At 43.7% G+C, this 26,938-nt stretch overlaps 1 protein-coding gene across 2 annotated transcripts in view; it reads right to left on the reverse strand.

The window, feature by feature from the left end:
* SYNPO2L (synaptopodin 2 like) overlaps positions 1-26,938 on the reverse strand; it is a 135,649-nt gene that overhangs the window by 92,555 nt on the left and 16,156 nt on the right. Inside the window, exon 1 of one of the 2 annotated variants that reach the window (XM_088475470.1) lies at positions 15,154-15,457. The exons of the other annotated variant lie outside the window; for it this stretch is intronic. Within the exon in view, the coding sequence (XP_088331596.1) occupies positions 15,154-15,258 (105 nt within the window). The 5' untranslated portion in view covers positions 15,259-15,457. Of the gene's footprint in view, positions 1-15,153; positions 15,458-26,938 lie in introns of those variants that run through there. 2 annotated transcript variants of the gene reach the window in all.

The following is a 26,938-nucleotide window of genomic DNA, read 5'->3' on the forward strand; positions in this document are numbered from 1 at the left end:
CGCTGGTCGTAGCTGGTCTCTTTCCAAAGGGGGCGAGCTGTCGATGTTGATTGACAGCTCGCCCCGTTTGGAAGGCGGGCTGGGGGGTGGCAGCCCTAATGGAGGCGTTCCCATGGGAACGCCTGCCATTTGGGGGAGGCCCCACTGACATCACTAGTGATGTCAGTGGAGAGCTTCCGGCTCTGACAGAGCCAGAAGCTCTCCGGGGCTTACGACAAGTGAGACCCTACCCTAGGGTCTCGTCATAAGCCCCGATGGTCGCGATGGTCAATGACCATTGCGACCATCACCCTAGCGGTTGTTAGAGCTGTGGGTGTTAACCCACAGCCTAATGACCGTAACAGAGGCGGGCGGTCAGGATGCAAGTGGCCGCCCAGTTTCTGAGCGACCGCTTGCATCCTCCGACCGCCTCTGAATGAGGCCCTTTATCTCCGACCGAGGGGTACAGTTTACTTCTAGATTCTGGAGTGAATTATGCAGGTGCTTTGGCATTGATTTGAGCTTCTCTTCGGCCTACCATCCCCAGAGTAATGGCCAGACAGAACGAATAAACCAGAATTTGAAGTTCATTTGGATGTATGTTTCGGCCAATCAGGATGACTGGATCTTTCTGTTACCATGGGCTGAATTTGCCCACAATAATCTGTATCATGAAGCATCGGGGCACTCTCCAGTTTTTACTATATAAGGTTTGCATCCTATGTTGCCAGAGTTACCAGGTCTTCGAACAGTGTTGTGTCCAGCTGTGCATGGTACAGTAAACCGGTTCTTTAAGATCAGGAAGGAGGTAAAGAAGAATCTGTTCAAGGCCTCTTCAAGGTATATAATGTTTGCAGATAGGAAAATGAGGAAGGTTCCAGTGTTGAGGCCTGGTGATAAAGTCTGGCTGTCAACCAAACATCTGAGATTGAGAGTTCTTATGATGAAGTTTACTCCCAGATACATTGGTCCCTTCCAGATTCTTCAGGTGGTTAATCCAGTTGCATTCCGTCTGAAACTTTCTAATGCACTCAGGATACCCAGTGTATTTCATGTGTCCCTCCTAAAACCCCTGGTTCTTAATAGTTTCTCGGCACCTGGCATTCCTCCTCCTACGATTGCAGTCGACCAGCAGGTGGAGTATGAAGTGAAACAGATCTTGGACTCCAGGGTTTCTAGAGGAGCCGTCCAGTTCTTGGTGGACTGGAAGGGGTATGCACCTGAGGAGCGCTGCTGGGTCAAGGCTTTGGATATCCATGCGCCCCAGCTTCTTCAGAGGTTCCACCAAAGATTCCTAACAAAGCATTTGTGAGGTGTTCGGTGCCATCCCCTAGAGGGGGGGGCTAATGTCACAGTGCACAGGACACCGGCTGTCACTTACCGGGTCTGGCAGCACTGGAATTCTAAGCAGCGGGCAGTGTGTCCCCGACACCGGTTGTTATCGTGTGTGGCTTCCCACTATTATCCACTCGCCGAGTCCAGCGGCGCTAGAGTTCTGGGTGGTGGCAGCGGGCGGTGTCTACCCGGCGTCCGCTGATGATGGATGTGTCTTCCCCTGCTGGGCGGCTGTCAGGCTGCAGGCAGCTGTGGCTCCTAGGAGCGCACGTGCCGACCTGTAGGAAAATTTGAAGGGCCATGCACATCTAGTGGTGACATCACCGGATGCGCCTCATTCAAGCCCTGCCTATAAATGGAAGTCCCTGGGAGCACTCCGGTGCCAGAGTATAGGCTCCATTACCTTATTTCAGTGTTCCAGTGCATATCCTGTTATACGTTCCTGACCCATGGCTTGTTTTTGACTCCGAATCCTCCTGACCCTTGGTACTGCGTTTGATAGTTTGTTCCGACCTCGGCTATTCCCTAAGACCCGCTTTTCGTCTGCTCCCTGGTACCGCCTTATCTGTTGGTTCTGACCCGGCCTATCGACTACGTTGAAAATCCTCTATGCTCTATCCAGAGCTCTCCAGCACCTGTATAGGTGAACCTATCTTGAGGGCCGCGACCTCTGTGTCGGACGCAGCCAGGTCCATACCTACTTGCGAGGGTCCCTGGTGAATAACGCCGGCACATTAGACTCCGCACCTCAGGAATAGGTTATGCCAATTCCCTAAACACGGGTTGCATCCATTATCTACCCGAGAGTTGCGACAGTCACAGCCGCTGTGTATCTGCATGCGAAATACTACTTTACAGTGTAACAGCTGCCGACACTGTAATGTAGTATTTCACATGCAGATATAGCCGCAGCTGCACACAGACTATAGACATGCCACATATCATTTTACTCAGCAGAAGCTGATTGTGCATCCTATTTGAATCTCTTTGCGAATTAGACTCATCTGAAGGTAAAAAGTTGCATGAAAAATGCTTGACGCTACCGAGTCACACCATGGCATGGCGCAACTAGAACAGCTCATATAAGTCATATATGAAGGTAAAAATGCACATGAAAAGACACTGGGCCTGATTCAGAGCCAGACGCTCTTTCAGAGCGCTCGCTCTGAATCAGGGCAGCATTTTTTTTTTTTCAGAGCCGACCTCCTAGCCGCTCGCTAAGCTGTGGGTGACCACCCACAGCTTTTGCGAGCGGCCAGGTGATGGTCGCGATCATCGCGACCATCGGGCCTGCGACGAGACCCTTGTAGAAGGGTCTCGTCCATCGCAAGCCCCAGTGAGGTTCCGGCTCTAATAGAGCCGGAAGCTCACTACTGAGGCCGCCCCCAAATGGCAGGCATTCCTCCGTTTGTCCAGCCACCCCCCTGCCCGCCTCCAAAATGGGACGAGATGTCAATCAAAATCGACAGCCGCCCCTTTTTGGTGCGAGACCCATAGCGACGTAGCGCCCGTCGCTGGCCGGGTCTCGCTCATGCACAGTGGGGGACCATCGACCCGCTTGTGAGCGCTGTGCGCTCGTGAGCAGGTCTGAATCAGGCCCACTCTGCGCTACCAAGTTACACGGCGCATGTGCGTTGTTTAATGCAACTTGCAGTGCATGGAGGTAAAATGTATGTGAACACATTTGTATATTTCCTAGTCTCTCAACTATACTCATTCTCTTCCTGTTAATATCCCAACTCCCTTAGGGTGGTACAGTATGTATCACGCATCACATTTTGAATGCAATACATCACGCCACTTACCGCATACATAGTGGCCTTTTCCAACGAGTATGCATGTAGTTTTCCGATTAAAACCACAAAGGACAGCTATTCTATTAAAAACTATCCTTTGTGGTGTGAGTACTTCCAGGTTTATGACCCAGGAGTCTTTCTGCACATGTGCAGCGTTCGGTCAGCGCATATGCGAACCACAGGAGATGATGGGAGTGACCCTTTTGTACCACTCTCAGGGAATGCTGCAAAACCTCCAAAAACTACACCCAAGTGTGCTCTCACCTGCTGCTGGCACCAGGTCATCATCGGCTTTAAGGGTCCTGCTTCATCCCGTAGCTTCACACTTCAGCGGGAGCCTGGGAGCCACCATCCAGCCCATGGCCTCTCAGAGCAGCAGTGATGGGAGGAATGGACAGACATGTTTCCCCTTGTATGCTATATGCAGTCTGTCCAGCAATGAACAGGTGCACTGTACACTCAGCTAATGATGAGGCTGCACTGAACCCATTCATTGCTGGAAGTACTGCAGACAGCATACTAGGGCGGAATGCATGACGCATCGCACTCGGGATGCAATGCATTCTGCTGGTCTTCATATGCATGCCGGTGTTGGTAATGCCAGTATGCATGACTATCACCACAAAGGACCGCTCTGTCAGTAAGAGCGGCCCTTTGTGATGGAGGGACTTCTGGGTCTATAAATCAGAAGCCCCTCCAGCGTCTGTTAGGATTCCTGGAGGGAATCGATGGTATAAATGTAGAGCCAACTGATGACAGCCTTGAGGGCTGGAATGTATATTACTAGTTGTGCCGAGGGCAAGAGGTGTGACACAGCCTGTGGGCTGTAGGAGCAGCCTTGGGGGCTGGTTGTGGCCTTTATAGTCGTAGCCAAGGGACTGGTGATGTGAAGCAGCCTTGGAGCTGTTGGAGCAGGTTTGGAGGTTGATTGTGGCCTTTATAGTCGTGGCCAAGGGACTGATGGTGTGAAGCAGCCTTTGGGCTGTTGGAGCAGCCTTGGGGGCTGATTGTGGCGCATAGGCAAATGCAGGGGGGTTTCTGTCTGCCTGGAAACCCCCCTCCCCAGCCCACACCATGACCACAATAGAAATAGTAGTATAATAGATTGTTACTAGTGCTGCATGTTCTTCTCAGTATCACAAATGAAATAATTAGCACCACCTGTGGATCTTTTAACATGTATCACCCAGTAATAAATAACCTGTGCACCAACTAGAAGATCTGGAAAACATGCACTGTTAGAGGTGAGCTGCTATAAAGCCCAATATGTACATATACAGTATGTCCAGGGCAGTGCTAGGGTCTTCTGCTGCTCCTCCAGGCTCCCGGACTTGCTCCAATAGTCTGGAATGGTGCCCACATCTAAAATAAATACATTCAGCTCAGACAGAATGGCCCTACTGGCGCATCTAATGGCTTACTGTGATCACTGGTCCTGTATATGCTGGAATTAATACACTCAGTACACTTTCTAAGACGCTTATTAAAGCTGGTTAAGTACTAATTCTGCCCTCTTCATTGACAGGCCACACTGGCTCTAAAATTAAGCCTAAAATCCTGCGTTTGCCACTGTGGCCTTTATAGTCGTGGCCAAGGGACTAATGGTGTGATGCAGCCTTTGGGCTGTTGCTGTAGCCTTGAGGGCTGATTGTGACCCGGGGCCCCAGGACCGTTGCAGCCTTTGGGCTGATGACACTCAGGTGAGGTATGCAACAGAACACAGAGCTGCTACCAGTGCCGCCGGGATGACACTGGCGACGGTGTGTGAGGTTGCGCACCTGGAATGCAGAGCTGCTGGTGACAGACGCTTCTGGGATAGGAAGCTCTCCGTGCTGCCCAGATGGTACAAGCAGCACGTGAGGATGGGATGCAAGTGGAGCCGCCTGGATGGAGTAAACGACACACACGAAACACAGCTAGACTGACTCAGGAACTCGACTGATAAGCAGGAGACAGGAACCGGAAGTACGAAAAAACTTCTATCACTGGCATGGACTGGCTGGAATTTAACAGGTACAAGGCCCAAACAGAGCATGCCTCCCTTAATGATAGACCAGTGTGCAGCTGTGTACAGGCAGGGGAATTAATTAGCATGCACCTGACACTGCCCACAGACAGGCAGTAATTAATACAGTGCTTTAAGCTGGCCACACTTCTAAAGATTATCTGTCCAACCAGCCAACTAGTTGATTGGTTGGAATGAAAATCTGGTAAGGAGTACAATCAGCAATTTGCTCCCAAACACTGGAAAATGGACCAAAACTGTTGTTTGAACAAATAGTTTAGATCAGTGTTGGCTAACCTTGACACTCCAGCTGTTATGGAACTACATAACCCAGCATGCACTGCTACAGTTTTGCTATTAGGGCATGCTAAAACTGTGGCAGGGCATGCTGGGATATATAGTTCCACAACAGCTGGAGTGTCAAGGTTTAGCCAACACTGGTTTAGATCAAACATTTAACAAACTTGTCTGTTTTCATCTGTTTTCAGGCATTTAGGAGCAAATTGCTGATCATCAGTTACTCCCATACATTATGAGATTTTCATTCCAACCAATCAACTAGTTGGCTGGTTGGATGTAAGTTGGTCTAGTGTGTGGCCAGCTTTAGGCTGGAAGCTGCAGATCCTGACAGCATCCTTCTGTGCATGCGCATGTATCTATTGTTTGATGGATGGGTGAACTGCTGGCCGGATCTCAGTGCAGCTCACTCATCACTCACTGTGAGTGACATTGGCTTAGCTATGCACAGCAGAGCAGGAGAATAGGGAAAGGATCTCCAAAGATCCCTCTGTCAGCAGAAGTTTGGAGGAAAGCCTTTGCTAACACCATTTAAAGATGGTATTAGTTCCGGAAGTGCTGCTTCTGGTAAAAAAAAATTACAATTTGAGCTTGGTAAATCTGGGATGATCACATTTCCTATTAGAGGTATGGGAAATATGATCAGCATCCTAAATGGATGCACATTTTAGGGCATGGGAGGAGATTTTTGCTAAATCTCCTCCAAAAGCCCTTTGATACATTTAAGTGAAACAAATAATATGAAAAGGGAATGAAAACATAAGTTTCCACATTATTTTAGTAAAAAAAAATGTAGAAATATGCCATTAAGTATGTATAGTACAAAATTTCTTACATTTTATTAAATTCATTAATTTTATTTACACAGCATTTCCAAACATTTCTATCATAATCACAGATTTTCTTAAATGGTATAAAAGCATTTGTAGCTGTTGATCACAAGAATGCAACATAGAGCATAAGTGTTAAACATTGATCTATGCTAAGGATTGTTATCCACTGTAAAACATGTTAAACCTTGAGCAAGACTCAAGCCAGTCTATATTAAGCAGGGATTATGCTGCCAATTGTTCCACACTTCAAAGTACATGAAAATGCATAATGATAACTTGCACAAGCTGTGTTTCACTGACAGACAAATACGTGCCACCCAACATCGGCTCATGGTAGCGTGGACAAAGTGGAGGTTGACTGCATCATAGTGGGTGTGCCACACTGTCCCAGTAGGCATGGGGTTTCCTGGTGTTTGTATGAAAATAATTCCCAATTTATGGCAAATTGTGGTGAACGTCATGACCTTGGCGACACATGTATTAAAGACAATCCCAAAACCCCAACACTCTTGTAAAGAATTTGGGACATACTGTAAGTAAGGTGAAGATTATTATTACTGTTTCCACCAAGAATAAATTCAGGGTTATCTGCAAAGGGCAATAGTGTTTCCAAAGGCCATAAGGGGTGTTACACCATTAAATACACTAGGCATCCAAATAGTTGTACTTGTGCACATAAATAAGCATGACAGAGTCCACACTTTTTTTTGTAAATGTCCCCTAATTAACCCCTTATGATAAAGTTTGTGCACTTTGGAATTACTGAGATCCTCTGTGATCAATATAAAAGAGACATATACAGCTTATAGAACCGTTAGGTGACTTCTCATACTGACATCCAGCAGGGAGGACAGTGTGATGTTCTTTATAATACACAAGTTTCCATAACAGACTAAAATGACAACACCAGGATTAACTGCTAATAATGACAAAATCATAATACACCAGATATTTCCCACTGGCTTCTAAATATTTAGTATGTCATCTATGTATTATATAAATATTAGAGGTATCTTTCTCTAGATTAGTTTGCTCAATGCTTTTCTATTGATAGGAGGTATCAGTTGAGGACTGAAATGTGTGGAAAACATTGTGTCATTAAATGCACGTTCACCAAGTCACAATGTGGATGACTGAAGGTCATTTGACTCTCTCTTTGAAACGTGAACATATTGCAGCTGTTCATTTAGAGACGTGTCTACTATCAGCCTTTATTTCCCATACTTAAGTTCTATTTCATTGTCAAGAGAAACCAGAGAGCAAAAATGACATATACGTTATCTAAACATATACAAAAAACACACCACATCCAAAGGTAGTAGAAGGTATATCAATCTATATCAGACCAACTTCTATTGAATAAAAACTATAACAAAAAAAAATAAATGAAAGAGTCTAGGGCAGTGGTTCCCAAACTGGGTGCCGTGGCACCCTGGGGTGCCTCAGGGCACCTGCAGAGGTGCCTCAGGTTGGTGGTCCATCACCAAATAAAATGATTCTTAGTCAGTGTGATTGGCTGTCATTAGCACTGGTTTTGCCTATCAAATAATTTGTGGACAATAAGAAGCGCAGTCCTGTCAACCACCACATAACTGAGACTAAGGGTGACTTATAAGCACAATTTATTTAATTTTCTGAATTTCTCAATAAGAAACTTTTGGCCCAGGTGGTGTGTTGGGTGCCAGGTAAGCAACTTCTAGTCATCTACAGTATATGCAGACATAGATGAAAGAACTTTTGTCTCCCCATCCTGTCCAAGTAATTGCTTTTCCTATTCACAGGATATCATTATGAATATACTAATGAAACTACACAAAATACCCCTTAAGGCTACCTGAGTGAGAGTAACTTGCTATTGATCTGTGTGGGGCAGAATTATAACCTAACATCAAAAGAATATAATTCTGTGAGTACAACAGTGGTGATTAGGTGTGAGCAGCACTCTGAATACGGTGGAACGGTAATATATAAACAAATATGGGTGCAGGGTGTGGGCCCCCCAGGACCTAGTGGCCCGTGTGCACCACACACCCTGACCTCATTATAAATACACCCCTGACTTAGGGTCTGATTCAGCATGGATCGCAACTGCAACAGTGTACGTAGATCGGTTGATGGTGCGTACTGTGTATGTAGCGCAGTATGCTTACACGAGTTAGCATTGCAATCGCTCTGCGATCACTCAAGCAGAGTGAGTGACAGGCTGTGAGCGTTTGGGGTTGTGACGGGGGAGTAGTCAGAGAAACTTAAGCGTACCTGTCTGCATAAACGCCGTTTCCTGGGCGTGCATAAATTAACCACTGAGATGGCATACGCAGCTTGAGTACTTAAGGCTTGCAGTTTCTGCGGCAGGTCAGACCTGCTGTAATTGTGCATAAGGGGCCGATGTTACTCGATGTTCCCGATGTATACACAGAACTGCACAGTATTACGGATGTGAGATATCGGCAGTGGGCGTCTCTATGCTGGCTGTGCGATGGCTTTGCAATTGCATTCATTAGCATATTTTCACAGCAGACCCCCGTGCGTAATCGCAGCTGTGATCGCAAAAGTGATCCATGCTGAATCAGGCCCTTAGTACTCTGTCATTCAAGAAAAGCTATTCACTGTATTTTAATACAACATGGAGTTGGAATGTGTTGTAGTTAATTTTCTCTTGACAGAAAGTAGTAATCTCTTTACCTCTCGTAAATAACTTCATGCAATAAATTACCTTTTTGACCCTACTATGATGTTACATGGGGGCCTATTCATCATAACTAAAAAATCGATGGAGTTAAATAGGTTTAGAAATTGCATGGGGGTTCTACATTCATCATTCCTCCTCTCCATCAGTATTTATTCCGAAAAGCTGTAATTTTTGCGATGACAGCTTTTCGGGAAATAGATAGTTTCCCTCTCTACTCTAACTTACCGCAGCTGTAATCAGTGCTGCGCATGCACCGTTACATTCACAAAATCGTGCATGTGCAGCACTGCCTGCAGCTGCAGTAATTCTGTGTCGCCCCCCCTGCTCACCTACCTGGCCGCTGCAGCTGCAGACCCCGACTTCCTGTCTGAAGAGAAAACAGTAACGTTAAAATATATATATATTTATTATATTTTTTTTAAACTTTATTGTGTTCTGCTGGGAGAACAACAGTCGGAGAAGCAGCCGGAGCCAGAGGAGGGATGACGGAGTGTCGGAGGGAGCCGAAGGAGGACCTGCCCAGCTAAAAGCAGGTAAGTGTAACCTGCTATACACCACCTGAGAGTAGCGCGTAGTAACACCATCAAATTCCAAAAATACATAATTTTCGGAATTTGATGAACAGCCTAATTTCTACATCGCCGTACTAATGTATGGGGAGTGTGGAAATTAACGCAGGTGGACTTAACCAGGAGATATCAGTGCTATGTTAAGTGTGTTAATGAATACTAAAATAACGGTAATTAAGGAAAATGTCCTTAAAATCGTTATTTTAGTGTTGATGAATAGGCCCCTGAATAACATAATTATCACAGTTATATAATAAATAATCTAGAAATGGCAATCTCATAGAGTGGATTTTAGGAGTAGATACTAGTATTGGCTCACAGGGTATAAAGACTTCTAAGCTTAGACTGATTAAGGCAGGGCTTCCCAACCATGGTCCTCAAGGCACACTAACAGTCCAGGATTTAAGGATAGCCATACTTGAGCACAGATGACTTAATTAGTTCCTCAGTTATTTTGATTTAACCATCTGTGCTCAACCATGGATCTCACTAAAACCAGGACTGCTAGTGTGCCTTGAGGACCGTGGTTGGGAATCTCTGGATTAAGGTCTCCTCTATTATAACATGAAAGGCATATCCAAATGTGATAAAAGTCCTCCTATTGGTCAATCAAATTAGCCAGATGAAAAGCAACGTCTATGCTGGGGCCAGGAAATCTGCATTAGAAGACGCACACCATGGCCTTGGCATGCCTACAATACGGACTTCGATGCCACGCCCTCCTGCCCCCAAACAGCCGCAGCCTGTCAGTCAGGTTGCAGCTTAGGGACACTGCATGCAATGACGAAGGACATGTTCTGCACATGTTCTCCCACCATCGTAGTTGTATGCAAACCATCGGGTTTACATAAAACTATGAATCAGGCCCAAAATGCATTATGCTGCATTAGGCGTGTCAGGGACCCCAATGGGTATCCCTGAGTTAGTTGGTCTCCCCATGCTTCTAGCACTGAACAATAGTTATAGCGTAACCTTAATGATCTAAGAGCTTCTTCAAACACTAGGTTGTGGAACATATATGAAAATAGACTAATAAAGGAACACTTTATTTACACAAGGAGTACATTGCTTAGTTACAGAAATTATATAAATAAAGAGTGTTAGAGATTACACAGATAAACATATATTGCAATTTCAAAATAAAAATGAAAAACTTACACAATAACACTCAGCTTTTCTCTGGCCAGGGGGGCAGGTTCCAACTCAAAATTGATCCCCTAAACCTGACATAAACTAAAACACATACCTTTTATAAACTGTTCCCTCCCATAATGATGTAATGACCAAGCCCCTGATGACTGGCTGGCTTGCTAATTAACCCAGGGTCCATACCAGTACTAAGTACATATCACTGTACATAATTTCCCCTGTGTAATAGCTACATGAAATATGATATTTTCATATTAATCATTTAAGCTATACAGAAAATGTAAACACAACTGTGTATGATTGGTTAGATACCTAATTTCTCCCAAACCATACACCCTAGTGAATCTCAAATCACGCCAGACCAGTGTAGCGATTTCAGGTATATTTCTATAAATGTGGAGGAAATATAAATTTTTGGTCAAAAACAGATAAAATATGGTGAGGCCTTTAATCTCTGCCTATGAGCAGCCACACATTTTGGTTAGACATCTGTTTAAATATCCCCTGCTGTGTTGGGTGCCAGGTAAGCAACTTCTAGTCATCTATATGCAGACATACATTAGATGAAAGAACTTTTGTCTCCCCATCCTTTTACAAGTAATTGCTTTTCCTTTTCACAGGATAACATCATGAATATACATACTAATGAAACTACACAAAATACCCCTTTATGCTACCTGAGTGAGATTAACATGCTATTGATCTCTGTGGGGCAGAATTATAACCTAACATCAAAAGAATATAATTTACAATATGCCCTAATATACCCATAATCTCTATAAACCACATAATACATTATGCTGCAGGGATACTTGCACTTAAAAAGGAAAATGTTCATTGATAACTCACATGTCAGAACTATTTTTTTTATATACACTATATCAAGGTGCTTGGTGATTAGGTGTGAGTGGGTACAACAGTGGTGATTAGGTGTATGTGGGTACAACTGTGGTGATTATGTGTGGATAGATACAGTGGTGGTGACTAGGGTTTGTGGGTACAGTGGTAGTGATTATGTGTATGTGGGTACAACAGTGGTGATTAGATGTGGGTGGGTACAACAGTGGTGATTAGATGTGGGTGGGTACAACAGTGATGATTAGGTATATGTGGGTACAACAGTGGTGATTAGGTGTGAGTGGGTGATTACTGTAGGCTTGGGCGTCAGAACGATTTTATGTTGGGGGGCAACATTAAATCGTTCCGGCGCTGCACCCGCCCATCCACCCCTCCTCTCCCCTTCCCTCCCTTCCATCTTACCTAAGCGGCGTCTGCGGACGGTCAGGGCCTGTGCTTTATAGCAATAGGCTGCATGGCGCCTGCACCACACAGAGGAGGTGTAATGTGTGGTGTTTTATCTTAAAGACTGCACATTACACCTCCTCCCCCATGCGGTGCAGGGGTTGTGTAGCCTATTACTAAAAAGCTGCACAGCCCTGACAGTCCACATCTGCCGCTTATTTAAAATATTTGGGGGGCAAGTCGCCCCCTTGCCCCCCTGTTCCGATGCCCATGACTGTAGGTATGGATGGGAACAATGGTGGTGATTAGGTGTGGGTGATTATAATGATGGTGATTAGGTGTGGGTTTGTAAAACTGTAGTGATTAGGTGTGGATGGGAACAATGGTGGTGATTAGGTGTTGGTATGTACAACAATGGTGATTAGGTGTGGGTGGGAACAATGATGGTGATTAGGTGTGGGTGGGAACAATGATGGTGATTAGGTGTGGGTTTGTAAAACTGTGGTGATTAGGTGTGGGTGGGAACAATGGTTGTGATTAGGTGTTGGTATGTACAACAATGGTGATTAGGTGTGGGTGGGAACAATGGTGGTGATTAGGTGTTGGTATGTACAACAATGGTGATTAGGTGTGGGTGGGAACAATGGTGGTGATTAGGTGTTGGTATGTACAACAATGGTGATTAGGTGTGGGTGGGAACAATGATGGTGATTAGGTGTGGGTTTGTAAAACTGTAGTGATTAGGTGTGGGTGGGAACAATGGTTGTGATTAGGTGTGGATGAGTATAACAATGGTGATTAGCAGAGGCTGACTGGCAATTTTTAGCAAATGCAATCAAGTGGCCCAGGCTTTTCTACCTTCACACGTCAACAGCAAAATGGAAGTAACTGCAGGAGTGGTTTATATTATTACCCCTTTCATTGTGTCTCATTGACCTTACATAAATTTCTGATTGCCCTCTGATTGGCCCTCCATGGTTGTCTCATCAAGTCCTCCCTGCATATCTCCATTGCACACACACATTATCCCCAACAGGAATAAAACACACACATTGGCCCCCACAGTAAAAAACACACATTGGCCTCCAAAACCAGTATCAGCAGCGGCTGCAGCCTCAGTTTTTGCCGGGACAGATCTAGTGGGTGAGAGACTCTGCTGGGACAGGTGTGGTGGGTGACAGGGTAAGAGAGTCTGCGGGGACAGGTGCGGTGGGTGACAGGGTGAGAGAGTGTGGGGTCACAGCAGCACCCCTCACCCATTTATAGTCCACCACTCACAGCACTCCCCCCTTGAATGTGCTCAACCCCCCCCCCTTCAGCAGCCAACAAACGTACCTTCTCTGCATTTGTCCTGTCTCTTGTTCTGTTTTGAGCGGATTCTGATTCTTGTGTATTGACAGCATCTTGCTTCCCTGCAGTGGTGCGCAGCAGCCTGACGATCGCACAAGAGCACCTGCTGAGCCTGAGTGGAGCTCAGGGAGGCGGAGCTGTCCAGCTACTCCAATTGTGTTATAGTACAAAATGGCCGGGGAGCATCCTCCCTGTCTCCCTCCTGTCTGCCTCCCACAGCCAGCCATGCAGGTGTGGCTGCGGACCGCCCTAGATAACTAAAATTGTACCGGCGGTGGCTACCCTGGTGCTTAGGTGATAGTACAACAGTATTGATTACATGTGGATGGACACAACGGTGTTGATTTGACGTTGAGGAGTCAGATACCATAATACACTCTGAAAAGCAGCAGTTCCCGCAATCACTAACAATGATCGTTATGCTGTTAATTAGTAGCAGCTTAATTTTACAGTACTATGCTGGGTCTAATGTTAGTGCACATACGTGACCTGAGTTAATGCATGCACATGGAGAAGGTCAGCATGGGTGAAGGAATCCGTTCGGATCCATCTTCACAACCTGAACCTCTTCCTATATTAAGGAGTGTGGCTCCTGGGAACCAACACCATCAGAAGATGGCAAAGTTTTGCGCAATAAATATATATTATTTTGCAGGTGACACATTTGTACTATTATATATGTGCATGAGATTTCATAGTGAGACATTCTCTGGTGTTTATAGACAGGTTTTGATGTACACGTTTGGTGTACTACATAATTACAGAATATAGTATAACCCAAACCTAGGCCCGTAGTCCAAGCATTTCAACTAGTGTACAGAAACATTTAATATTCTTAAAAACAAAATAATTATACATTCAAAAATACAATGTGTAAATGTTAGTTAAATGTAATGCTAACAACAGCACAAAAATACACAAAGTGCGGTAAGGAAATAGTTAATTTACAAAAAAATCCAAAAGTCTGCAATACCGTAGTTCATACTTGTATACCTGCTTTTTCTGCAGCATCAGTGCTCCTGTGCTTCATTCTTCCTACAATCACTGTGATTGTTAGCACCTGCTGTCATTCCCCTCTCAGGCTCTTTCCACTGTTCTAAAAGCAGTGGGTTTGCATCGGTACCAGTGAGTACCAACGCAGCCTCACGCACACTTGCACAAGCTCTGACCTTACTCAGAAATTGCTAACTTCCACGCACGCTATGAGTGCTCGGCATCGCAGTGGGTAATTTATGCATGTTCATGTAACGGCGTTCAAACGCACTGGTACATCTGCGTTTCGACTTTGTCAATCACTGTGCGTAGCCGCTGCGATCTCATTCCTGATCGCAATGGCTAGTTCACGGACGCGCACTGCAATGCATACGCATGCACAGTACGCAACAATTGGCCGATTGCGTGTGTATTAGCAACTGCGTTCCTGGCTGAATCAGGCCCTATGTGTAGAGGGTAACATTAAATTAAACTTAAAATAAATGGGAAGAAAGATAATTCAAATACAGTATCATGTATAAAACTTTTTATCAGAAAGTCGCACTACTATGTCCCCTCTAGGTGGTCCAGCTGTGCTACATACATATCTGTAACTGTGCAGCTTTTACATCCATACTGGTGGGAAACGTGACGCTTTTTGTAAATACTGGAAATGTAATGTATACTTTTACCCAATGTGATTGTTTTATATTGTTTGAACGCACCATGCTTACTGTGCAGCATTGTAAAGAAAAGGAAAACAGATGAGCCTATGGTGAAAGACTAAATGGTTTATATATGGGTAATACAGAATAATGATTAAATTGCATGAAATAGTGTAAAGCATCATTGTAAATTTGAATGTAACATGAACAGGTGTCTGCCATTGTAAGCTGTTGGCGTTCTGCAGTCAGGCCTTATGATGACAGCGGCGTACCTTTGACACAAGGAGAGGTAAGCTCTTCTCCGATCCCCCGTGCAGTCTGAAGCCCCAGGGACCCTCTCCGGACAAGGTGATGAGAATAAGGTCGTCGCTACCCATGCTTGCGTCCTGTGCTGCAGCTCTGACTATCTGATCTCCATCATAGCTCCTTTCTCCATGAAGTCTACACAAGGTAACAGCAGGAGCATAGATCCAGGCTGCTCTGAACGCTTCTGGGAGCTTCACCACTTGTTACGATGAGTCAGTGAGACTCTTGGGAACAGTCCACTGGTGTCCCCAGCACATGTCATGTCAATCTCACTGTCCTCTCTCCTTCTTGCTCTCCCTCCCTTATTTTACCCCTTCGCTGAAAGCAGATCCCTCCTACCAATCTATGGAGCGTTGTCACACAAACCTTAATTCAGTCTAATTATAGCCACCTCTTTCTGAGCTGCCTTTCAGTAATAATACATGTTCACCCCTTCTGCACACACCTGTTCAAATGGTCTAAATACCAATACCAGGTGTAGAAAAAAATAAGGTCATTAAATTCATATGGTAAATATAACTTACTGTCAGGACAAAATAAAAGACAAAGCATACACTTCAGATATACAGACATTTGCTTTCATTTTCTAACCTCTACTTATAACATTAGTTAGAGCTAATTGTCGGATATATCTCACCTCAAGGACGCAAATAGTGATTGGTACATACAGCACATGCACAGAAACCAATGTAAGCATTTTAGCATATGTAGATTGATTTTATTTGGACAGATCTCGTTTTGCACGAAATTGATAAATCTATTTTAAAATGTGCTTTTTTGAAGTAACAAAACTTGTCTCTTTATTATATGTATGTATGAATGTACAGTATGTATGTATATTATTGCTTATAAAAGACTCCTTTTCCTAAAGAATACGATGTGATGACATAAGAACTCAATGATGATAAGCATGGCTGTCTTGACTTTAGACTATCCCAGGTCCAGGAAGGGAGTGGCCACTGCAGGGGGGCACGGTTAAGCCCTCATGTACATGCATACCTATCGTGCATGTTGCCACAGAGTGGGAGCACGCATTAGTGTGCATGGTTGTGGCATCTCAGGGCAATGTGGTTACAACCCCTGCACTCCAAGGTTCCCACAGATGTCTGGGTAATCCATTCCTGCTCCTCCCACTCTCTGCACCACTGGTTATGACATCAAATCTCACTAGTTATTCATGTATTATATGCAGGAGTTTATCATCAAAGTATTATACGTAAATATAGATAAATATAGAATATACTGTATTTTTATATGGAGAAGTACAAAAGGTCACCTTTAATTTTATTTATATTATTGACATCAATATGTTACTTTTATTATTTATTTATTTATTTTTGTGGTCCACAAAGTGTATAACATGGAAATTAATTACAAATAAAGCAATACATTCAATCAGACAGTGCAGGAGAGAATTAAAAGAAGAAAACTGGTGAGATTTCTAACATGACTGAGTGACAGATAACTATAACAATAATAGTCATTGACCCAGTGCCCTGGGAGGGCAGACAAACAGGATCAGAACTGCTGACTATGAGTGTGACACACTGGAGACCAAGATAGTGCAGAGTGTGAAGCAAGTAGATGGAGGGCCCTGCTGTGGCAGCTTACAGTCTGCAGAAGTTAATATATGAATATTGTAGTTAATATATATCAACTCCTGACAACCGCTGTGACTTCCGCTTTTATTGGGCTACAGTACTTGTCATTCTTAGCAGGCCTTCATGATTTCAAATAGAGCTTAACCACTGTAGAACTGACCGCCTAACTTTGTTTTATTTCTGAGCTGGATCAGGGGCTTCATGGAACACCTGTTAGTGTGAACTCTCACAGTGGGGAGGTCTTATCGCTATATACTTTACAGCAACCAAACAGTGCCTCCTGAATGCATATTGACTGTTACAGAAAACTGGCATGTACTGTATATTGTGTGTTACCATAGGCATATTTATAATAGGTGCAGGCAGAGGTGTAACTAGGGTTTTTGGTGTCCAGGGAAAAATAAAAAAAGGTGCCCCCTACAAATAAAATATATATAAAAGCTTGATAGAAATCTTATATTCATACAGAAACTGGTTAATTGCTATAAAACTGCTTACAGAATTACATTTAATTTTTTTTTTACAAATGTGAAACTTCTGTTGTTGCCTGGGGCTTTTTGTAGCTAATTAAGCAAGGTCCTGGGCTGTTTTTTCTTCTTTACTAATAAAGCAAGGTCCTGGGCTTTTTTTTCTTCTTCACTAATAAAGCAAGGCCTGGGGCTTTTTTTTAAAAACAAAAATTAAGGTAGGCCTGAGGCTTTTCAAAAAATATATATATATTTAAGCCAAGGGTAGCCACAGAGTGTCTTTTTATGAATTAAATATGCCTTACAGCTACTGTAGACCAGGACCATAAAAAGTGGGCAGAGATAACTAATAGGCCTATGTACTAAGTTTTGGAGAGAGATAAAGTGGACGGAGATAGAGTACCAACCAATCAGCTTCTAACTGTCACTTTACAGGCTGTGTTTGAAACATAACAGTTAGGAGCTGATTGGTTTGTACTTTATCTCCATCCAAGGCTTAGTACATATACCCTAAGAATGTTAGTGTGGTCCACCATCCTCTTAAAATAATTGAGTCAGTGAGACAGACAGATTATTTAGTGTTCAGGAAAAATGACAGTAGAGTTTGGATAGTACAGAGCACGTATCATGAGATGATCTGCAGAATGTGTAAATGGAGCTGACAGAATGCTACTGTTACCATAAATTGTGCAGAGCATATGGTGAACTCTGACTTCTGTGCAGAAGATGACATCATAAGTTACAGAAAAAGATTTGGGAACTAAGATACTTTTCCCTACATTTGTGGTGAGACTCTCAGAACACCATTTGCTGCTGATCTAGTCTGGTAGAGCATGATGATTTGCACTGAAGCAACAATTGCGTTACCAAACATGATATATACTGTATATAGGAGCTAGCAAACGAAAAGCAGCTTTACTGGCAGTATCAGGCTGGGGAATGCAGGCCCACCAGGGGAATATAGTTATAGGGGCCTATACTTAGGGGTGTGCCAGCCTCCAGAGGCAGTGTGGCCAGCATGATAATGTACCAGATTAATAATAGCAATTCATTGTAGAAAATATACCACAGTCCTGTGCAGTATAATGTAACATATGTATAATGTATAATTCAAGTGCACAATCTGGAACCTGATCCCTAGAGGAGATGGGCCGTCTGACACTGGGGTCCACTGGGGGTTTCACCCGTACCCCTGTGGGCCAGGCCATCCCTGATTACTGGCACCCATTTGAACAGTTGACAAGATTAAAATGTTTACATTGCTATGGATCTAAACTACATCAACATACATATACACACTCCTTCCTTTAAAATAACAACTGGACTATATCCTGGATCCATATTCCAAAAACATTTGTGTAGATCGCATTGAAACGCCAAATAATTTAAAGATGAAGAAATAATATTAATAATAATAATAATAATAATAATAATACTGTGTGTGTGAGTAAAACCCTGTACACACTGGACGATGTGTGTACGGAGCAACCTCATCAGCGATGGACCCGGCCTGATGCCGACAACGACGAACGCCAGCGGGGCCATGCTGCATTCGGCAGAGTGGCATCGTTAATGATATCCCTAGATTGAGCTGCATGTACAGACAACTGGGGATATCTGGAACCAGGACCACAATATCCCATCCGTTTGAAGCCCGTCGCTGTATTTGACCAATGGAGATATGCAACATGTTAATACTTGTTTTTTATCCTGTAAATGCAATCTGTGATTAAATGTGTTCCATTGTAAAAGGAATCTGCACTATCTTTCTCCTATTTTTTATGTGTCTTCCAAATGCCCAAATTGGTTGCAAATAAGGGCTGGAAGGCACACTTATATTACAGAAACACATCACTAGGAACAGAAGGAGTATTTTGGAGGAAATCTGGAGTGTTCTTTGTGCGAATATAGGGCCTGATTCAGAGCCGCTCGTAAGCGGCTGCTCGTTCGCTCCGAGCGATGTTCGCACATCTGCGCATGCGTACGGGTTTTAGTACGCATGCGCGAACCAGTCAGTGCAGTCGAAAATCGTGTGCTCGCAAAATAGCGAATGCCTGCTAATTTGAGTGACAGAGTGAGGCGTTTGTGGGTGGTAACAGGGGAAGGTGCTAGAAAACGGGGAGTGGAGATCAGAACGCAGGCGTGCCAAGCGGTCAAAACGGGCGTTTAATGGGAGTGCATAATTAACAAAGCAGCGTCATCGACCACGTCAGTTGGGTGTCTTTTAGCCAGAACTGGTCGCATGATTGCGGTAGGAAAATGCAACCACAAGAATAGCGAGCAGTTGATACGCCTTTCGATGTACTCAATTAATCTAATAAATAGCGGAGATGACGTATGATGCGAGCGGCCAGGGGGCGTTTTTTTTCAAAATAACGACCGCATGTTTTGTACGCTCGTTCAGACATAGAGGCGCCAACAGACCGCAAAGAGCGAACGGTCAATTTAAATAGCCAGCCCCTTTTTCTGAACGAGTGAGCGCAAATAGCATCCGGCTCTGAATCAGGCCCATAGAGGACATATGGGAATCTAGGATTAATCTTCCAGATGTTCTATGGTGACTATTTGTTTTTCATTATTAGATGTGATACACACCCTGGTGATTTTATATGTTATCATGTTACTTTGAGAGCGCTATTTACTCATACACTTTTTTGATTCATTGCTTTATTCATTCTAAGTATTATTTGGGTGTATACTTTCCTGTATCGGTTTTCAGTATACTCTAGTTTTACTGAGCATCCTTCAAAGACACTTTGCTTGTTACAGGGGATTCCATTAACGACCCGCGGGAGCGAGCATCGTTTGTCATTCAGTTCATACACACTGGACGATTTGACTGATACTGTATATCATTCAATGATATCGTTATCATTCATAAAAATCGTTCAGTGTTTACGGGGCTTAAGAAGGTGTAATAATGTTAGGTGTAGAACAGTGTGCAAGTAGATACACACACATACATATCATGTGGGGGGAAATGGGAACTAAGGAACAAAGGCCCTCATTCAGAGCCGCTCGTTAACAGCAGTACGCTCGTTGCGTTCCGATGTTGAGAAAGCGCGCATGCGTCGGTGTAACACTGCGCATGTGCGTATGGCATATTGCGAGTTTTTTTGTCTCGTTCGTCAAATAGCGTACAGGAAGTGACATGTCAAATGTGATTGACAGAATTGGGCGTTGACGGGGGTGGAGATGGAAAAACGCAGGCGTGGCGAGGCGTTTTTTGGGCGTACATACATTATCTGATGCGACCGTCAAATGTGTTCGTACCAACTCATACGTCACTGGATGATCCTCTTTCCATTCAAACTGCTCGCACAGCTTAGGGTCTGGATTACTCAACCACATTGGCGATGGCCTTCTCCTCCGTCCCGGCCCTCCACGATGTTTCATCGATTAATCACGGCTTGTCATAAAAACAATTAGTTTTGTACTGAAAACCAGCTTGTAATGTGTTTTGAAATCAGTTTTTTGGGTTAGCACAAAACCGTACGCAGGTGGAAATCATAGCTGCTAATGTCAGGATTACACAATCAATTAGCATACATTTGTTGGTCTGTTTTTTTTGGTTGATATTTGGTTTTTGTGCTATTGTAACAATAATGTCATCATGTTTGTGTGTATTTTTCCATTTTGGTTTTGTCTGGAGAATTTGCATCCTTATGTAAATTTTAAAGTGTTCCTTAAAGAGGCCTTTTTTTTTTTATTTCGTTTACATTTTTTGGGAGCTCGTTTTTGCCTTGTGGGCCAGGATTAAATGTAAACCATTTCTAAAATAATGTCAGAATACAATGTCGAACATTTTTTCAAAATTTATTGGAAACTAAAAACATTTACAGGCACATTTTTGCCCCAAACATTTTTGGCAGTGTTATTCCCAATAATTTTTTAATTTGGGCAAACATAAAAGGTATGGAAACTTAAATCTAAAAATTAAAAACAATTCACAAGAAAGGAGAGGGAAGTTTTGGCCAGAAAGGAATATGGGGCAAGCACAGAAGGAGTGTGGGAAAAGTAGCCAGTGCTGTCATCGTTTTTTCCCCCGTTTGGCTGGGGGAGGGTGGGCGCCAGACCGGGTCCGGGATGTCATCGGGCTGGCCCGTCCAGAGCCAGATGTTGTGGCCTCTGGACTAGGCACAGGGCTAGGCACATTTGGAGGATTGGCTGATGTTGTGCCAGAGGTGGAGGATCCTGATGTTCCGGCAGGAAGGGAGGTCGGCTCCATAATGTGCTGGCGAACGAGCTGATCCAGGGCATTGGCGATGCGGATGTTGGCCCTGGTATTTTCCGCCAGGGCCTGACCAATGATCACGTTGGCCACAGCATTTTGCTCCAGGGCCTCAGCCACCCGTACCAGACTGGCGTCCATCCTCTGCAGAATCTCCGTATGGACATCCTATTTAAAATTGAGTTCTGTGAGGAGGGACACTGCCTGCGAGGGGGATTGCCCTGGACTGGCTTCTGCAGGGTCCTCAGCCGGATGTACTGGTTCCTCCCCTGCAGAGCCAGCAGAAATTCTGCGGCCAAGGCTCCCCTCTGGAGCAGACTCATCCGCCTGTGTCTCTGTTGGAAAAATTAGAAAAGAGTCACATTAGAATCTACATATTGGCCCACTAACATTTCAGAGTTGGTGACATCACAATATTTACCTGGGACAACATGAGGAGCCGCAAAGTCTGGCATGTCCGTATCCATGTTGGACACGCCAAACACCTCCACAGCCTGCACACACCCCTGTGCCAGCTCTTCTAAATCATTCAACTCTAATGACACAGGGGTGGGACCACCACCTGTCCCCCTTGCATGCCTAGCCCTGTGCGCCAGTTTTTGCTTCAGGCGATATTTGAAGTCGCCCCATCTGTGGGTGAAAAAGGAACCATTATTCTGTTTTTTTGGGGGGGTTTTGGTTTTAGGGGGGTCAAGTTTTTACTTACTGCCGTTTGACATCCCGGGCTAGACGGACATAATCACCCACCCTATTGACAGCACTGGCTACCTCCTCCCACATTCTCCACTTCTGGCTTGCACTCATATTCCTGTCTGTCTGTGACAGGATGTCCACACACTTCTGAACCAAAACCTCCATCTCCTTTCTTGTGATTTGTGGCTGCCTTTTCTTTTTCCCTGCTTTGGCCGGAATACTGGGCCCAGCAGCCTCTTCCATGTCATCCTCCTCACCTATTTGTTTAAATGTTGAGAAATTTAAGCTTGCAAACTTGCACTATATTATGTTTCAAAATAATCATTGTTTGGAAATGCATGAAATACTTACCGGCATACTCTTGGTCATTGTTTCCCTGGTCTGTAGCCATTTCTTATCTCCAAACAAGAAATACACCAGGACGTTTTTTTTGGCTCGTGACGTATTTATACATGCGTCCTTATTTTTCGGCCGCATCATTGATTGTGCGTTCCTATGATCCCTCCTTAATTTGTGCGGGAAAATAAACACTATTTATGGCTTGGGGCATCTCGAGTCGAGGTGGCGGTTGTTGGTTGTTGGAGGTTACGTTGGTCGGAGTGGATTGTTTGCGGGTTTTGGATTTGGCGTTGTTTGGAGTTGTTTTTGGTTTGTTTTTTTGGGTTTTTTTTTTCCGTTCGCTTTTATTGGTGTGGTTGTTTTTTTTGTCGTTTTTTTTTTTGGTAAGTTTTTGGCCGTCCTACTTTTGTTCACTTTGTGTCTCCTTCTTTTTGTGAATTTTGGCTCGTTAATTTATGCAAAACTCTCCTTTGTTAGGTTTCTTTTGGCTCTGCCCCAACGACCTTTTTATCCGGTGACTTATATATCCTCTATTGGTAAGTTTATTTTTTCACTTGTTTATTAAATGTTCATGTTTTTTTAAACGCAACTTTGTTTGACCTTACACTTTTAACCTTTGGTTTTGTGAGTCCGAAATGTATGAACTAATTCGTGTTTTTTTATCTGTTTCTTTTTTTACTTGAATTTGCGAACTAATTAGCGCATTTTTATCTGTTTCTTTTTTGACTTGTATTTGCGAACTAATTAGCGCATTTTTATCTGTTTCTTTTTTGACTTGTATTTGCGAACTAATTAGCGCATTTTTATCTGTTTCTTTTTTGACTTGTATTTGCGAACTAATTAGCGCATTTTTATCTGTTTCTTTTTTGACTTGTATTTGCGAACTAATTAGCGCATTTTTATCTGTTTCTTTTTTGACTTGTATTTGCGAACTAATTAGCGCATTTTTATCTGTTTCTTTTTTTACTTGTATTTGCGAACTAATTAGCGCATTTTTATCTGCTTATTTTGATCCGTGGTTGTGTTTTCCCTTTAGCATTTGTTTAATACATTTGGGCCCAAATTGAGGTAGTCTGCGCACTGTCGTTTTGCTCTTTGCCCAAATGTGTGTTTCTCCCCTTTTCTGTTTTGTCTTGCACCCAATTTAGATTCCTAAATGCCCACCCTAAATTGTTGCATTGTTTATTTGTTATTATTTATAGGTTTGGACAATCATGACAATACCCCGGCATGTAAGCATCATTGGATTGTATCATCAAGCTAAGTAATTTTTCAAATATTTTTGCCCAAAAAAACCTTACAATCAAATCTTGCCATTTCAGGTTGATCTTGGTCAGATTGTTGTGGCCATGCTCCCGGAAGCCGACCAACCTCAATCTCGTCCCAGGCGTAGGCATCGTAGGCGTGCAAGGCCCCAGATATATCGAACACGTGTTACCCTTTTTGGAATGCCCGATGATGAGGTGTTAAGACGCTACCGTCTTCCGCCCAAAATCATCATAGACACTCTCTCATTAATAGAGAGTGATCTTGAGCGGCAAATTGACAGTCCTACAGCAATACCACCACTTACGCAATTTATGGCGGTGTTACATTTCTGTGCCTCAGGATCGTTTCAAACAACGGTGGGAATATTGGCGGGAATCTCCCAATCCTCCTTTTCCCGGATCCTGAGGGCAGTGATGGAGGCCCTTTTCAAGCACCTCCATCATTTTATTCAAATGCCTTTGGATATGGGTGCCCTTAGTGTGGCCAAGGCCTATTTTTACCAAATAGCTGGCTTCCCACACATCATAGGGTTTGTGGATGGTACTCACATACCACTTCAGCCTCCAGCATGGCTGGAGGGCATATTTCACAACCGGAAACACTATCACTCCCTGAATGTAATGGTGGTATGTGATGCCTCCCTCCAGATTCTGTCCCTGAATGCAAAATTACCCGGAAGTGCACATGACTCATTCGTCATCCGGCAATAAGGGATATGGCACAAATTAAACAACCTACAAGCTGGTGATGCGTGGCTTCTGGGTAAGTGGAGACCTTTAGTACATAACAATGTTAAGCTTGATACACAGTGATCCTGATGTTGTCACTTCTTTTTCACAGGAGACAGTGGCTACCCTTGCACGCCCTGGCTGCTCACTCCTTATTTGGCTCCCACACCAGGGCCACAAAGTAATTTTAATGCCGCACTTACAGCCACCAGGCAAGTGGTGGAGCGCTGTATCGGCCTTTTAAAAGGTCGATTCAGATGCCTCCACCGCTCTGGTGGCAAGCTCATGTATTTGCCGGATATGGTTTCGAAAATTGTGGTCCTGTGTGGGATATTTCACAACATCGCCTCAAGGAGTGGTGTCCCAATGCAGCCAGAGGATGCCTTGCCTGAGGATGGCCCCCCCGAGGTTGGTCGGAGGTCAGTATGTGGGGGGGCCATACGCGATGATGTGGTGGCCAGATATTTTAGGTAATTATTGGCAACACAAAAGTGTTTAGACACAATGTGGTAAGGATTTTTGGAGAACATCTAATTAATTTGATTTTTGTTTCCCATATTCTGTTTGATTTCATAATCTTTGGGACTCAAACGATGACTACTTCCTGCTACCCTAAAAAAACCTTCATGGGGACACATTGGATATATATTCTGGAACCCATATTGCAATGCCACATTTGTGGAATCATGTTGGCATGCTCCTTCGTCAACCAGTTCTTGATTTTTCATTTCTTTTTTCATAGGGTGTTTTATGGGTTGTATTTTTGGTTTTCACTGTGTGTATTGTTTGTGAGTCAACACTTTGTTATTTTAGTAATGTTGTGAATAAATGTTTTGAGAGTGTAATTTTGGTAATTTTATTGCCCATTACAAGCAAGTGTAACCAGGTTCACCCACGTTAAAATTTATTAAGGGTTAATCCTGTAATGACGCAATTTGATCTAAATTTAAAGATGCTTTCTGGGTCAAAACCAACACCAAAAGGAATCCTGTACAATCAGTAGGCTTTGTAATCTCGGCCTAAGCAGGTTGCCCCCCAAATTGGAACATGTAAAATGTAGTAATATATAAATTGTCAAACACAAAAAAAGGCCAAGCAGATTGTTACTGTTAGGTGTTTCATGTGCCTGTTTTCCTAAAAAATACAACACACAATCTTAGTGACATTAATTGCAAATGCTTGCTGGAAGAGTCTACTTATGTCAGTGTAAACAATCTAAGATTTGGAGACAAGGAATGAGACAGAACGTTAAGTTTAAAATTTTAATGAATACAACTATTTTTTAATAACAAAAATAAATTAGGGACGCAGGATGACAGACATATGGTCAAGGACCACCAGCAGCCCGATGACGTAGCCCCGCATCCTTTCTACGCATCCGGCTAAGTCCGCCAAACGCCTCTGTTCCTCTGTGGGTTAGAAAAGTGTGGGGCTTAATACATAATTAATGAAACCACATTAAAAAACAAGCCAAACAAAGCTATCCAAAAATGACAATATTGTGACCAAAAGCAGATTTACCCCAAAAAAACCAAGGCCCCAAAAATGGACACCCCAAAAATTGCAACAAAAAACATCAGATTCTGACAGGTGTGATATGTGTATGGGGAAATCAGCAGTAAAAGGTAAAGACAAACAGAAATCTACACCAAATTCTGACAAACCCCCCCAAAAAAGGCACAGACACAGGATTACATACAAACACTTTTATCAAAAAAGTAAAAAAAACAACAAACATACCGTTCAAAATCACGCCCGGGACAGAAGCAACTCCCTCGTCCTCCTCGGAGGTGCCAACATTCCCCAACGAGGTTGGAGGGGTGATTTGGGATTCAGGGGAGGGGGTAGTTACGAGAGGGGTGGTTGGAGAGGAGGGGGAATTGGGATGGAGGGGAAGGAGCCCCGACACATCTTCCACAGGGTCTGTGCAGGCTGGGGAGGAGGGGGAAATAATGGAATTTTGGGGTGTGGAGGTTTGGCTGGGGGTTGGGGAGAGGGGCCGAGAGCGCCGTCTTTGACAGCGATGACGCCGTAGTCTTCGCTATGCCCCTAAAAGATGGGAAACAAATTGTGGTTATTTTCAACCCTGACCTAGTTAAACGCTAATTTTTGAAAACACAAATATGTAAACATGGCCATGCAGATATGAGTACAAAGAATAAATAGGACATACATGAAAACATGGCCATGCAGATATGAGTACAATGAATAAATAGGACATACATGAAAACATGGCCATGCAGATATGAGTACAAAGAATAAATAGGACATACATGAAAACATGGCCATGCAGATATGAGTACAAAGAATAAATAGGACATACATGAAAACATGGCCATGCACATATGAGTACAAAGAATAAATAGGACAAACATGAAAACATGGCCATGCAGATATGGCCACAAAGAAAAACATGAAAACCA

This window comes from Taudactylus pleione, unplaced genomic scaffold (assembly GCF_031769625.1).
Source record: "Taudactylus pleione unplaced genomic scaffold, aTauple2 ptg000016l, whole genome shotgun sequence".
Taxonomy (NCBI): Eukaryota; Metazoa; Chordata; class Amphibia; order Anura; family Myobatrachidae; genus Taudactylus; species Taudactylus pleione.